General features: G+C 45.9%; 3 protein-coding genes across 3 annotated transcripts; 1 reads left to right on the forward strand and 2 right to left on the reverse strand.

The window, feature by feature from the left end:
• Window positions 1-4,581: 4,581 nt before the first annotated feature.
• Window positions 4,582-8,171, forward strand: K441DRAFT_619656 (uncharacterized protein; the record flags this gene model as incomplete). Its single annotated transcript, XM_067645882.1, has 2 exons — window positions 4,582-4,612; window positions 4,665-8,171. The coding sequence occupies exon 2, from the start codon at window positions 4,824-4,826 to the stop codon at window positions 8,169-8,171; it is 3,348 nt and encodes a 1,115-aa protein (XP_067498800.1). The 5' UTR covers window positions 4,582-4,612; window positions 4,665-4,823.
• Window positions 8,172-9,218: 1,047 nt separating this feature from the next.
• On the reverse strand, window positions 9,219-11,052 carry K441DRAFT_699864 (uncharacterized protein; the record flags this gene model as incomplete). Its single annotated transcript, XM_067653200.1, has 1 exon — window positions 9,219-11,052. The coding sequence occupies exon 1, from the start codon at window positions 10,998-11,000 to the stop codon at window positions 9,219-9,221; it is 1,782 nt and encodes a 593-aa protein (XP_067498801.1). The 5' UTR covers window positions 11,001-11,052.
• Window positions 11,053-11,464: 412 nt separating this feature from the next.
• K441DRAFT_645050 (MFS peptide transporter-like protein Ptr2) lies at window positions 11,465-14,226 on the reverse strand. The gene is made up of 4 exons (XM_067646779.1): window positions 13,901-14,226; window positions 13,571-13,834; window positions 12,385-13,517; window positions 11,465-12,313 (listed from the first exon to the last, which is right to left on the reverse strand). Exons 1-4 carry the CDS (start codon window positions 13,922-13,924, stop codon window positions 11,866-11,868), a joined length of 1,869 nt encoding a protein of 622 aa, XP_067498802.1. The 5' UTR covers window positions 13,925-14,226; the 3' UTR covers window positions 11,465-11,865.
• Between the last annotated feature and the right edge of the window lie 662 nt (window positions 14,227-14,888).

The following is a 14,888-nucleotide window of genomic DNA, read 5'->3' on the forward strand; positions in this document are numbered from 1 at the left end:
TCCCTAAGTAAAGCTCCTACGCCTAATAAAACATTACCGCATTCTGCTATATTCTGCTAAATTCTATTACCTTATTACATTTTACTAAATTCTGCCATATTGTTGTATTCTGCTAAATTCTGCTATATTATTACATTTTACCAAATTCTGCTATATTGTCGCATTTTACTAAGTTCTGCTATATTATTGTATTCTGCTATATTCTATTAACCCTAAGTTATAAGCTAACTAATTAGGATTTTCTATGCCCGGTATAAAAAATTACTATTAGCTTGCTTACCACTAGTGCCTTAGCGGCCCTCTTAATATCTTAACCTACTATATAGTAATTCTTACGCTAAGAGTGGTATACTACGCTAAAAGTAAGAGTTAAGGTAATAGAGGTTAGTGGTTTTAGTCCTAATATATAGGCGAAAGGCTTCTAATAATTACTAACCTAGCTACTAAATTTACTAATATAAATACCCTAAATCTTTAGCGAACTAGGTAGCGCCTTAGTAGAAGAAATAGTTTAAGTAACTACTTAGGTTAATCCTAGCAGCTACTAAATAGGAGGAAAGGATCTTGCGAACCCCTAGAGAGGTAAAGGGTTTACTATTAAGACTAAATAAAGGAGAGTTAAGGGGTTAAGGGTCCCTATTAAATAGCTTTATTATAGTAGCAACTAGGTATAATAGGCCACCTACCGCCGTAATAGCGACGTTAACGCCCTAGTATTACTTATCGGCTTTGCTTTATTTAAGGCGGAATATTATCCTACTAGGCGTAAAGGTAATATCGTATTAAGTAGCCTTTTTTGCTAGGAAGGTTGTTTGGTTTTTAAGCTCTACTATAGTATATATAATCTTACCTATCTGTAGAAATTTAGCAAATGCGAGGGTAAATGCGGCATTAGTATTAATATCTGGTAGTAATAGGCCGTATATTACTACCTAGGCTAGAATATCCCTAGTAATAGGTTACTTATCCTTTTTTACTAAGGGAGAGATAGCAGCTACTTTAGCGAGTAATTGGTATACTATAGGATCCTTAAATACTATAATTAAGATACCGTAATTTACGTAGTATAAGTAAATTACGGAGATATAAGCTTATAAGGTTTCGGCCTTAAGCCTACCTATTTATAGCTAGGAGGTACTAAATACGTGGTAGGTAATCTATTCGCCTAGTTTACGCGGCTTAGCTAGGTAGGGGAAGACTCCTTTAAGTGCGTAGTATAACTCCTAGCTATTAACTACTAAGGAATAGTTCCTATAGGTTACTAATATAAGGCCGTTTTAGAGAAGGAGCGCGTAAAGGTTAGATAGCGCGTTAATATTATCTTTAAAGTTTATAGGCGGTTATAAGTAATCCGTTAGGTTTACAGCACCTATTAAAAACTTATTAGCTTTAGTAGTAATAAATTAAGGGCTTAGTATGGGTAGAATTAATAGATAGCCGCGGCCTAGAATTAAAATAGTATATTAGCTAAGCTATTTAAATTACCTAAGATTTACTTTGTGGATATTATAATATTATAAGCTATAGCAGCTAGCATAATCTTATAAAGTAATTCGTTTACTATACTATAGATAATAGTCTTTTTAATACTCTAGTAAACTATTATACTATTAATATAAATAGATAGCGCGCTATACTGCTAGTTAGTAGACTATAGATTAAATACGTAAGTAATAGTATATATCTCTTTTGGATTAATATAGTCTACTTATTAATTGGGCTTAGGTAATATACTAAACGCCTAAGATTAAGGGAGGTTAGCTATATACCACTACTAGTTATTCTTATATTTAAGTTCCTTAAAAAAATAAAAGCCGCTAAACCTAAACTAGGTAGAGGCGTTAGTAAAGAAATAAATATAGATACGCTTAATGTTGTTAAAGAATAATACCCTATTACTTATAATAAGTAGGTTAAGCTAAATATATAAGTTACTTTACAACTTAGTGCTAAATTGCTTAGGTTTATACTTATTTGCTAAAGTCTTTAGCTAAATAGTAATAAAGATTTAAAGGGATTTAGAGTAAGATTAACTAAGTTTAATTATATGGGCGTACTATATAAGGTAGCCCGTAAGCTACTAGGCTTAAAGGAACAATAATAAGCTATATTAGAGTATAGTAGTGACTTTTTTAATAGTATATAATTATTTCTATGGTAATAATCGCGTTTATATTTATATGGTATTAATAGTATATTCTAAAACTTTAATAATAGTTTCTATTATATCTTTAGAGCTATTTTAAGGGATACCTAGGGAGTTAGTAATAGAGATATAAGTCTAGGTAATAGCCGCTAAGTTATTTAGGTTAATAAGAATAAAGATAAAGTTATTTAGGTAGTATTTTACCTTATAAGGTAGTTATAAATAGAGTATCTAGTATAGGCTTTTCGCGAAGAGGTTAAATATAAGCGGCGTAGTTTAAAGACTAAAGGATAGGTAGTATTTTTAGTAGGTAACACCTTCCTAGGAGAAGCCTATTAATATTCTTACCCTATAAGATAGGGGGACTATATAAAACGCGTCTTTAATATCTCTTTTAAGTAATAAATATCTATAACCTATAGAAATAATATAAGCTTAAATAGCGGTAACTATAGTGTATACTAGTGCTCTATATTCTTTTAAGATTGCATTATTAACTAAAGATACTAGTAAAAAGGAAAGATTATAAATTTAGCGGTATCCTCTATCTAATTTTGGCACTAGGCTAAAAGGTAAAACTATAATAGGCCCTATTATAATTCTAATATATCCTTTTTTAAGGTTTAATATTATCTTTTTAGAGATAAAGTCGGCGTTATCTTAAGAAGAGTTATAGTTTCTATAAGATCTTAGGGTAAAAATAAACTTAGCTCCTATCTTATAGCTATAGGTTAAGATACCTATTAAGGTAGCTAGTAGATTGCCCAGGTAGTTAGATAAAAGGAAGTGCTATATTAAGATCCTTAGGGGTAATAGAGAGTAGTAGAGAGCCTTTACCTTTATAAAGGTAAAGAATAATAGTAATATATTAGGCCTAGGTCCTAGGCGTATAATTAAAGTTAGTATTATTATTAGGCTAGACCCTACTTTATAAGGTTTGCCTTACTATTCCTAGGCGTAAGCTTTAGATAATATAGTATAATCTTTATTATACTTTAAGTACTTATACGGGTATTTATAAGCTATATTATTATAGCCTTTACTATTAAACTTATAGTAGGTATTAGAGGTATAGGAGGTATTTAACCTAGGTTTCTTTAAGGCGGTAAAGCTAATAGCACTAGATATTATAAGGTATAGCGCTATATACTAGGCTAGTATTTACTAATTAGCGGGCTTTAGTTAGCTATTAGTTATTATAAAGGTATAATAGTTAAGTACTAAGTTAAGTATATAATCTACCTAGATATACTAAATTAATAAGGTATAAATTATATTTATTTAAAGAAGTATACTAGTAATAAGGTCCAGCGGGTATATATAGAGAGTGCTAGTAATAACTATATAGTTAGTAAAACCTTTAAACTAGACGCCTTTATTTATAAATAGCTTCCTATTTACCTTTACTTTCCTTATAACTAAAGTACTATTTTTAATTTATATTTTATTAGCAATCTTAATTTAAGTAGTATAAACTTAAAAATAGGCAAGGTTTACTAAATTAAAGGTACCCTTAAAAATATTTAGGTAATCCCTTTTTATAACACTAAGAAGGTAGAGTTTAAGCAACTTTATGCTAGGAGGGAGAGGCTTACTAAGGATATTAGCTATAGTAGCTGTTATAGTAACCTATAAGGCCGAAGTAGCTAAGCCTAACTATAATTAAGCTATTTAAGCTAGGTGGTATTTATACTAGCAAGCCTTCTCTACTAGGTAGGCTTTACGCTCTTCCTTATACTTTTAAATCTCCCTTTTATTTTAGGCTTATTCCCTTTACTCTTTAGTAATTTCGCATTTTTTTATAGCAGTAGCATATATATTAGCCTTAGACGGCATTATAGAACTAGTAGAGGAGGGTATAGCGGTTATAGATAATAGTATAGTTAAAGTAGGTTATCTAGATAGGTTTACTTATTAGAATTATATACGCGTATAAGTCTCCTAGTTAGTTATAAGCGGTAATAATATTATAAAATAATTCTTAAATAAATGGATAATAAATATATAATAAATATTAATAAGTTTAGCGATATTAAAAGCGAATTAGCTACGTAGTGACTGCGTTTGATATTCGCGAATATTGCGGGAGGTCTCAGCATTGTGCGTTACTAAGGTAGATGCTGCCAAGCAATATATAGACGCTAGTATCTAATCGCGAGGTGGCACCCCAAATGGCAAGCTCTTTGAAACAGCTTCGACCCGTTATTCAGCAGTGCCGGGAAGTTATCGAAGGATTTGTATCAGCCACCTCAGCCGCACGAAGCCATGATCCATTCAATTTAACAATCTAAAGTCGGGACACTTACTCCGCACCCCATACTTACAGAAGGGATATCCACCCCTCACATATGTTTCCATACTGTGCAAACAGTTGAATTAGGATTTTCAGAGCAAATTGAGTATTACGCTAACCAAAGTATCTACTTGTGGCTTGACTCATTCCATTCTTTGATCGTCTACTCCCAAGTGAGTCACACACCGAGGCCTGTCGCTGCCTGCAGATGCTGATGACGCATAGATAGGCATAAAAGCTGAGCTTCAACTGAACTCAGTCAGTAAAGATATCCAAAGAATTGGACTCTTCCTGCCCCACACTGCCAGCCAAGGCCTAACTGACCAGTCATTATCACGAGTCGATAAACTACAAGTCCACTATACCCTTGCCTCGTGTTTCAAAATGGAGTCCCCAGAGATATACGACCTTCTAATCCTCGTCGACGCTACCTATTCCATGAGCGATTACCTTGAGTCTTTACAGGGCTCATTGCCGAAGATTATCGCTTTATCGGAGCTCACTGATTGCTTCTCTCGAATCGGGTTACTAGCTTACCGAGACTATTGTGATAGCAAGCTACTTGAATGGTCAGGTTGGTTAAGCCATTCGACCTCAGGCGATGGCGAAAATCCACCTGATCTCATCTCAATCGCCAAATCGCTTGATCCTATCGGTGGCGGTGACTATCCAGAGGCTGTAAAGACCGGTTTGGCGAAAGCCTACCAAGAAATGAGACCGGAAGCAACTACGATTATCTTGCTCTATACTGACGCTCCTCCACATTCCCCTGCTAACGGTTCCATGACCGAGGAATGGTCCAACCTTGGGAAGGAGGAGAAAGCGCTTTCTGATGCGAGTTCCTATGGTGGATTCGGGCCTGAGTTTGCGGATTGGGTGTCCGCAAGTAAGATGCTGCATTCTGGAGATAAAAAGGCCCAAGTATTCTGCATCCTTGAGCCCTCCATGGCATGGCAGTATGTTGGACATTACAACTATCTCTCTACAATGACTCATGGGGCCTGTCTCTACCTGAAGGACTCGAAGCCACTCAGCATTTCAGAGGTCACTATGGAGGTTTTACTCGCCTGGATGGGAGCGGAGAAGCCAGGAGCATTAGGGTCGAATGCACTCGCTGCGGCACTATCTCGATATATCTCGGTTAAAAACATCAGGAGTGCCAAGAACGAAACAGATCCTGTTGCAGATCCATATTTTGCTGCCACTGGTACGGAAAAAGACGCAAAGCATCGTATTCAGACAAACATTACGGAAATCCAACTCAACCCGGAGATTCTGAAGAAGCATTTGCCCAAGAAGAAGACTCCAGTACAGGACTTTGCGAAGCGCTATGCTGCGGAAGATGCGTATAAGGCCACAGCCGTGAAACACCTCAAGAAGATAATCAATGACGACGTGTCCGCTGTGTCTCTGAATCCCGTTTTTGGGAGTTTATGGCGTGCGGCTTGCAATGACCGTACAAATGAAGCTCGTGATGGCCTTATTCAAGAGTTTGGCCTGCAAGTTGACCGCATCAAGAACGCCGATGAGAAAGCCCGGATGAAATCCTGGCTTGAAGAGTCCTACGACTACACTGCAGAAGTCATTGAGGCAATCGAATCTGTCCCTGAAGCCCTCCGTTTTCCTTGCGTACTCCTCGATCCGACCTTGGCGTTTGTTCAAGCCTTAGACAGTCAAGATCCGGAATTTGAGGAAGAAGATTCCCGCCCTATCACCGAATTTAGACGTGATGAGCTTCTCGAGATTGGTCGGTCCTGCGACTACAGAATTCTCCGACGCTTGGGACGAGTTCTGACGCGGCTTACATTTGTTAACTCAGCAAATGAGCTCCCAGCGCATATTGCAAACACTGCCGATGCTGACATTCCCAAGATTCCTATGGCGCTCGCCTCGAAGGAGTACGGACGGAAGTTCTGGAGAATGCTGCTGCACATTGTCGTTCCAGGAACAATGCTTGCTGCACGTCCTGCAGCTCTACTTGCAGCTCTCAGCATCCGGCTTGGGGTCCAGCCTCTTGAGAAAGCGGCAGATACCGAAATGCTCGGATGGAGAAATAGGTGGAATGATCTCGAGATTCCAGAAACTTGGAACATCAGCTGTTTGTCTCTCTTATTGGATGCTGATCAGGCCTACCGCAAGAGAGTCAAGGACGGGCAGGATATCAAGCCCTCTACTGCGGGTCTTCTGAAGGACGATGACAGGGCGCTCTTCGAGCGGCTTGTTGAGTATAAGATGCTGGAGCTCAACCTAAATACGACACTTACAGCTAAAGTTGGATGGACCCCTAACCAGACTGTCATCCCCATTGGCCCAGTTGTCACCTGTCGTTCCTGTAACTATCCTCGCTCCGTAACGATCATGGGCAAAAATGGCAAATGTGGGCACTGCATATTCGATACCTACGCATCCGCAAAACATCGCGAGGACTGCATCACCAGCAACGTATCGAAGGAAGACAACGAAACTACCAATGCCACCTGGGTCGAGTGTTTCGTCCGAACATGCCGCGCACAATACGTCGTCTACAACACCAATGCTCTCAATGTCCGCCCCAAATGTCATTACTGCCGCGTAGGCAATGTAGGTCCTGCCCCGACGCTCGAATGTACACAATGCCTCAACCGCATCATCTGGCCAAAAGAGTACCGCTCATCCTCGATGTCCGCTAGCTCCTTCAAATGCGCCGCCTGCAACGCAGGCCGCACCACCAACATCGAAGTCGAAACCACTGCACACAATCTCTCCGACGAAAACACAACAGCCTGGCTCCTCCGCAACACGGACCCCAAGCTCAAAGACGCCTTCACCGGCCGCTCCCTCTTCCACACCATCTCCAACAGCAGTGACCCAGTCACCTTCACCAGGCACATCACGCTCTTCCCGCTCCCCAACCCCTCCCTCACCCTCCACGGCAAGCCGATCCGCAACCCAACCGACCTCCTCGCGGCTCTCCAAACCTTCATCTCCCGCCGCCGCACCGAGTCGCTCCCCTGCTCCCTCTGCTTCTCCAGCTTCCGCAACACCGCCCTCCTCCCCGCCTGCCGCCGCACAGGCTGCGACCAGCGCATCTGCTCCGGCTGCCTGCGGAGCTGGTACGGCATCAACGGCGCCGGGCGCATCCTCAACACCGCCGCGCTGTACTGCCCGTTCTGCCGGCGCGCCCCCGCCGCCAAGACGCTCGCGAACTACGGCATGGGGGTCCACGCGCTGGGCGGCTTGCGGCAGGCGGTCGAGGAGCGCGGCGAGTGGGTGCATGCGTGGTGTGCGGAGTGCGGGCACGCGCGGCGGTATGTGGAGCGTGTTTGTGCGAGGGGCGCGCCGGCGGAGGTCAGGGCGTGGGTGTGCGAGGAGTGCACGGAGGCGAACGAGGCGGCTATTGCTGCTGTGCAGGGTGAGGAGGAGGAGTCTGAGGATGAGACCCCTGAGGCCGAAGCTGAAGCTGGGGTTCGAATCGGCGGGAATCGCGCGGGACGTGCGGCGCGGGCTGGATACTTTCGGCGCGTGCCGAAGCCACGGGAGCTGAAGATGAAGAAGTGTCCTGGGTGTGGGACGCCGACGCAGAAGACGGGCGGCTGCAATCATATTAGTTGTCCGGTGAGGGGTTGTGGGAAGCATTGGTGCTGGGAGTGTGAGGGTGTGTTTGGCCCGTTTAGGATCTATGACCATATGGAGAGCGCACATGGGGGTTTTTATGGAGCAGGTGATGGGCTTGAGTTCGAGGAAGAGGAGTGAGAGATGGATATAGGTATAAGAAGGCGATTGGTATAAAAAGGGAGCTAGTGTTGAACCAGAAGGTAATAGTGTGGCTTTTTTTTTGGTTGGCTTTGTGAGGTTTTGGGTAGGTTCCTTAAGTTGGAGCGTTTGAAGTATTTTAATACTACGTTGGACCTTGGCGCGTCTGAAAGGGGGGAGAGATGTTTTTATAGCTCGCATGTAACCTTCTATTGAAAAGGCTTATATTGGACTATTTTTTATTTTGTTTCTCGGAATCGCGATAAACAGATATAAGTTTTATATTTCGAACTTTAAAACACCTTAACCTCCTTCAGGACCAAGTTCAGTACCCTGCAATCCGCACTTTTCCTCCTTTTTCCCTAATACAATAATCGCATCAGTCACCAGTATAGATTCCGTTTGAAACAACTCTGGAACAGTAAGAGATGGCTCGAATCTTAATGCACTGTAACTGTCTCAATGCATCAATTTGAGTACTATATAATCAACACTTTTGTCCTTTCTTTCCTAATCCATATTTTCCCTTCCTCTCTCCTAAGTGCAACTGCACTTAATTGACAGCGTAATTTTAGCCTGTCCTAAAATATCCTCTGGCAAACTCGACTATGCGACTCACACATTTCCTTTTTCTTTCTTTAGGCGGTAGTGGAGCTGGATTGCTAGTGTGGGCTAGCCTATACCAACAAATATATCGTGGCGAGCAATAGGCTAATTTGGCTATGAAAATCAACACTCTTGCGTTCCAATTTCAGATTGCGGTAATGCTGTCAAATCACACCTGCGGTTTTGGTCCGATATGGTTCCGGATTATGAGAGACAGCGAGAGTCTTGAGGTACTGGCGCTATGAATGGTCGACCTTAGGAGTGGCGAGCACCATGCAACCAACACTTTTGGTCTCAATTTCTCAAATATGCAGTGGTATCGGGCTACCAGCGTGCTTTTGGCCTGCCCCAAAGACTCTGGAGTACCGAGGCATGGCTGGAATCTTAATGCGCTGTAGCTCTCTTCAAGGCGTCACCTTGATGACTACCCATTTCCAGTTCTCAGTGTATTCTGATCTCGCCCCATTTAAACCCTTCGAAATCTAATGCCTCGCCGTCCATAATACCGTGGACGTAGGCGCTTCCTACAAGAGTGTAGTCTCCCTCGGGACGCTCGCGGACGACAAAGGGACAGGTGGCTCCGGCAAAGATACAAATATAATCGCCAGAATGCGCCTGGGGAGGTATCCAGGCAAGATAACCGTTCGCAGTCCGACAAAGGTTACTGCACGCGGAGGTGCTAAATGCAGTGTCGCGATAAGCGTGTTGTGCGCCTCGTATGGTGTCGCCTCCTTCTAATCTGGTCGGGTTGGTCATAAAATCGCTGAGCTTTGGATCTAAGTAATGAGACTTGAAACCTTCCGCTGCTCTCATTCCCCCGGGTGTAGTAGAGAATAAATCGCATACGAGGAGTCTCCACCAACATGAAAATATATCCTCTCTAGTGGGATAACAGTCTGTTTGCAGAACGTATTGTTGACATTCCTGGTACCACCAAACTGATTCTTCAAAGATTTGATATTTCCAAGAAAGGCAATGGGACACTTTGTCGAAGATATGTCCGCCGAGGCACAGAATCTTCTGATTTAATCCAGTGAATGAAATTTGAGACCTAGCCTGGCCGCTTGCCCTATAGGTCTTGATGGAGGAAAACATTTGCACATATGCTGCCTTAAGACCCGAATAGTCTGGCACCCAGGATGGACTGGAGGTTGAAATGGGAGCAGATGGAAATGAAGACACTAGACCCAACAATTCGAATGGATCCGTATTGCGAGATAGCAAATCTCTGGTCGCTAGCTCGAACACTTCACTCGCTTCTAGTGCATAGTCAACTTTAAGACTAGAGGCTTCGTCCTCGTTCAGTAAGCCACGAAGTGCGTAGATTTTGTCTATTGGTTCGCTCGACGCCAGCCGATAGGTTACGCAGAGAAGTTCGTAGAGAGTAGGTTGTCTGTTTTCGAAGTGACGACCTCGGGAAACTTGCATATTACCTAATATGGGGCACCGAGCCCTCACGATGGGGTTATGACTACTCATGCTTACAACCTTCCCTTTAGAGTCTGTAATCGTGTTCCTGAGGACTGCTTGTGCAGTAGCAGGTAATGTGACCCAAGTAGTCTCGTATTCCCCACAGATGACGAGAGGATCGTGAGCAACAACAAGCTCTTGAAGGACCCAGATTCGTTCAAACCAGGTACATTTGAAGATGTCACCCACTGCGATCCACACATTCCGTTGGAACCTGTGCGAATGTATTACCCTACCAATTCTTTTAACTTCGCCTTCAGTAATCTGAACTCTGGACCTAACGATTCCCTGGGCAATCTTGAACACGTCAAAGGCGAGCCGATCGGACTCCACGCTCTCTCTAAGCCAGATGAGAACTGATCTTGCTTGAGCGAAGACAAACTTCATGCTCTGAACCTGCTGATTCCGCTCAGGGATATCAGCCTGGTTGATGCAAAGCGCGTCTGCCCATAGTCTTCGTTGAAGGTTACGGTCAGAGGCCTCTTGGGAGTCATTTCTTTCGGGACTGCGTCGAAAGCGTAGCAATGCACTATGCAGGTTCGTCCTTATCATGACCTTTTGTCCATCGATGAAGATTTCTTGGCTAGGTTCGTCGGTGCCCCAGACGTATGAGATAGCATCATATTCGGGTTTTTCGCTCAGCTTCACAGGTACGAGGCTGCACTGTATCGGCTCCTGGCGCTCGCCAGGTTCCAGGATAAGGATCCTGATGCTATCGTCGTAGGCGAGAGGCTGGTAGGTGTATTGCGACATGTCTGGTAATGAAATAGAGGCGATAAAGAGGTAATTTGAACATTCATCAACGATTGAAGGCGACTTGGTTTTGGAGTCCGAGCCTGAATGGATTTGAAAAGGCAACTGAGGCCGTGCCCAGAGAGGGCTAGCGTGCACGAGTCTCTCCCCTTCAGAAATAGTTTATTTTATACAGATTCTTTCTACATCATATGGTGAGCGTCAATTAATACGCAGCCGGAGCAGGGTAAAGTACTGCTGCGAAGCTTCATTTAATTGGATAAAAGATTGTAGCATCATAAACAGGGTGTTTGTTGTACGGAGAAGCCTCCAACATACTAACCGTATGATGTGTGAAGGATCTGTAGCTTTAGAACTCTTACCTGATTAGCAGCGGCTCCCCAACCGTGTTTTGCCCTTTTTTCGCAATATAATGGCTGACGCTAACCATGTAATATGGAAGACCCTGTACGTCGTCCTCTCAGCTCCAGACCAGCGACCCGCCCCAACAAGGGATGCCGGGCACCAGACACGACATCAACTCGCAAACCCATCGTCTGGCGAGTCTAACACCGACATCCGTATCTGATGCTGTGCTTTGGAAGTAGTGGAAGTAGCGGAAGTGGCTTGGTGGCGTCGAGCCGGGCTCAGTTACGGCCACATCCCGAAGCATTTCGCTAAGCTTAATCGCACTCTCCTCGCAGCCCGCCTCACCAGTTAAAAAAAGGCACAAAAGAGCAGGAACCAAGGATCAAAAGAGAAAAATGGGCATTCCATTCATGGGTATTATCTAAGCAGGCCTCAGCCGCTCTACTCCCCCAACCCCATCCCCTTTTCCCCTTTTCCCCAAAAACCAATCGAAAAAGGAAAATCTACACCCAGCCGCTCAGATCTTCTCCTCCTTCGCCGACACAACGCTAATCCTCCCTTCCACATCCTCGAGCTGCGCCCGCGTGCCTATATGCCCCGTCGGCAGCATATTCAGCTTATCCTCATCGCGATCGAGGCTCCGATACTGGAACCAGAAGATGCAGCCGGCGACGAAGGCAATCACGGCCATGGAGCCGTAGTTCCAGACGAGCAGCGGATCCGTGGACAGCGGGACGAAGGCCTCGCCGATGGCGGCGGAGATGGCGGTCATGAAGAGCGCGAAGGCCGCGACGAGGGAGCGCATGTTCTTGGGCGCTTTCGAGAAGCCGTATTCGAGTGAGGTGATGGAGGCGAAGATTTCCGAGAGCGCGATTAGCACGTAGGCGCCGGTTTGCGACCAGACGTTGATAGGGGAGGAGCAGTCGGAGCCGCCAGCGTACATGCCGCAGGTGGAGGTTTTGTAGCTGTGGAGGGGGTTGTTAGTTTGGGGGGTTGTCTGGAGGAAGCGAGGGAAAAAGGGGGGTTAGGAACGTACATATAGTGTTGGACGACGGCGGCCCAGATCATGGCTGCGCTGCCGGTGAAGAAACCGGCGGCGATCCTCTTGATGGGGGTGAAGCGGATTCCCTTCCTGCGCAGAGCGGGGTAGATGAGGAGATCGCAGATGGGGATGAGGATGATCAGCGCGAAGGGATCCAAGTTGGCGAGAACGTCGTTGGGAATGCCGTGCAGCGACATGGTGGCGGCTTGCGAGGTCAGGTTGTTATTGATCTGGTTGTAGGTGATCCAGTAGAGTGGGTACCAGAGGAACACGCTGCAGGCGTGCCAGCCACGGCGGACTTCGTCAACCCAGGCGTCGTCGAAGGTCATCCATGATGGCTTGCTCGGGCCGACCCTGGAGGGTTTGACGGCATCCCAGAAGGTGCCGTCGTTCATGTGCTTGTAAGTAGCAACTGGGTTCAAGTGCCAGCGGCCCTTGGTAGCTTTGAGGAGAAGCTTGACGGCAGGTCCGAGAACGCTGCCCTCGGGAGCGCGGCGAGCGTAGTATTTGCGGCAGAAGAAGAGGACTGGGAATGTGGTGCAGAAGCAGACGGTGGGGATGAGGTAAGAGAGGTAGAAACCGACGTAACGCTCCGCATACGACATTCCGAGCTGTCCAGTCAAGGCACCGACGTTAATGAAAAGGTAGAACCAGTTGTAGACTCTGGCTGTGGTGACAGCAGGGTCGACAATGACGCGTTCTCCACTCTTCAAAGTCCTGATCTGCATGCTCTCGCGGGGGATCTGCTCAGCCACAAGAGGAGAGATGTTGGGCTTGAAACCTCCGGTTCCGACGCCCATGATGATCAGACCGACGATGAAAGCGGCCAGAGAGTTGTGAGGATGAGCAATGAGCGAAGGAGCGGCAGAAGCAGTGAGGATGACATGGCCGACGACAGCAATGATGACTGAGTAAACGATGGTCTTGTACCGACCAAGGTAGGTGTCGGCAACGTAGGCACCGAAGAGTGGTATAACGTAGACCCAGAACTGGTTGAAGGTAGTGAGACCAGTCGAAGCCTGCTGGCCTAGGCCTAGAGCACCAGGCTGAGCATCGGCTGCGCCTGGGTCAACGGCTTTACCAGTGGCGGTACCGGGGTTTGGCTGCTGGATGAAATTGACGAATACCTGGTCTTATTAGCGGATATTCTTCGCATTTGCGAATAGTCGGATTCACTCACCTGAGTGGTGCCGTAGTAGGACATACGCTCGACGAGCTCGACGAAGGCGATGGTGTATGCCCTCCACGGAATGTGGTCAGCAACACGTCGAAGAGTCTTCAGCTCGTCCTCGGTGGGGAGGCTGTCGTCGACATAATCGGCCTGGTGAGTAGCAGCGCCCTCGTAAATTGGCGGAGGCTCTATAACGTGAGCAGAAGCATCGAGCTTGCGTTCAGGGTCCCCAGAGCCAACAGCGAGAGCGGGGTCGTGTTTCGCACCCGTGTACTGATAAGATGGTGGTTAGCCATGTTTTGTTTGGCCGTGCACGATGGCTTGACAGGGAGTACTCACAGCGTCGGTGATGTCGCCAGGCATGACGGGCAGACAATTGAATCAACTCTTAAGCGGGTGAGGTTGTGGCGAAAGAGGGGCGGCTTGGCCTGGAGGGTAAAGCATGGTTATGGGGCTCCAGTGAATTAATATAGACCTGGCAGGACCTGGCATAGTGAAGTCGATACAAGCCTCGGTCGCCCTGTCACAACGCGAAAAGGTCTTATCAGAGGCAAAGCGACTAAATTGGAAGGTAACAGAAGATCTCTTGGTCTGCTCTCAGCATTCAGCCATAGACCCGGTGGCTGGATCTTTGCAACCAGACGGCGGCGACGAAACAATTTCAAGCAGTTCAAGCATCGCTCGGCGACTCCCTCCCGGTCCATATACTTGATAGGGGAAGGTGGGCTGAAGCGAGGATGGCCCTGGTCTTAGCCAAGCAATGCCACCTTGTCAGCCAGGAGAGTTTCTGCAACTCCACCGGCTGCGCTTGCAATGGTTGCCCAAAGATTCGACCTACTGAAGACGGTAAAGCTGATCGTCGGCGCCAGCCGCTCGGATGGCCCGACCATAGCACCCACTTTGGGGAGGAACGCGCTTTGAGACGGCTGTGATGTTTTTGGGGCTTATGGGGGCTGAGGGCGATGCTCACACAATCAGTGCCTAAGCTCTCGGCGTGGAAGAGAAGGAAAAAAATTTGCGATATGGGGATAGGCGTATGGGTGTGTCGGCGTGTTGCAGTCGTGGTAGGACAATACCATGGGACGGCAAATCAAGATATTCGATCACGTCAGGACCTGAACCGCGGGGTGACAGCGCACTAATTTGCTGCCACTGTGAGTCCGACCTATCGGAATCCGCACTCTACAGGGTTCTCCAACCTCTCGACGCATTCCGAAGACCCCGTCAGCGCATCATCTACGCACCATCTCGATGATTAGCCCAATTGCACCACCATCACATCATGGCCTGCATTGATTCATCCTCCAGGACCGTCATCAAATAATGC

The sequence above is a fragment of the Cenococcum geophilum genome (assembly GCF_001692895.1).
Source record: "Cenococcum geophilum 1.58 unplaced genomic scaffold K441scaffold_57, whole genome shotgun sequence".
Classification (NCBI taxonomy): Eukaryota; Fungi; Ascomycota; class Dothideomycetes; order Gloniales; family Gloniaceae; genus Cenococcum; species Cenococcum geophilum.

Excerpts from the sequence above, each read along its gene's own strand:
- K441DRAFT_645050 (XM_067646779.1), bottom strand. The coding sequence starts at position 13,924 with ATGCCTGGCGACATCACCGACGCT. Across the intron at positions 13,835-13,900 it reads CTGGCGACATCACCGACGCT|TACACGGGTGCGAAACACGA; the intron begins GTGAGTACTCCC and ends CCATCTTATCAG. Across the intron at positions 12,314-12,384 it reads GCCGTCGTCCAACACTATAT|CTACAAAACCTCCACCTGCG; the intron begins GTACGTTCCTAA and ends CCCCCTCCACAG.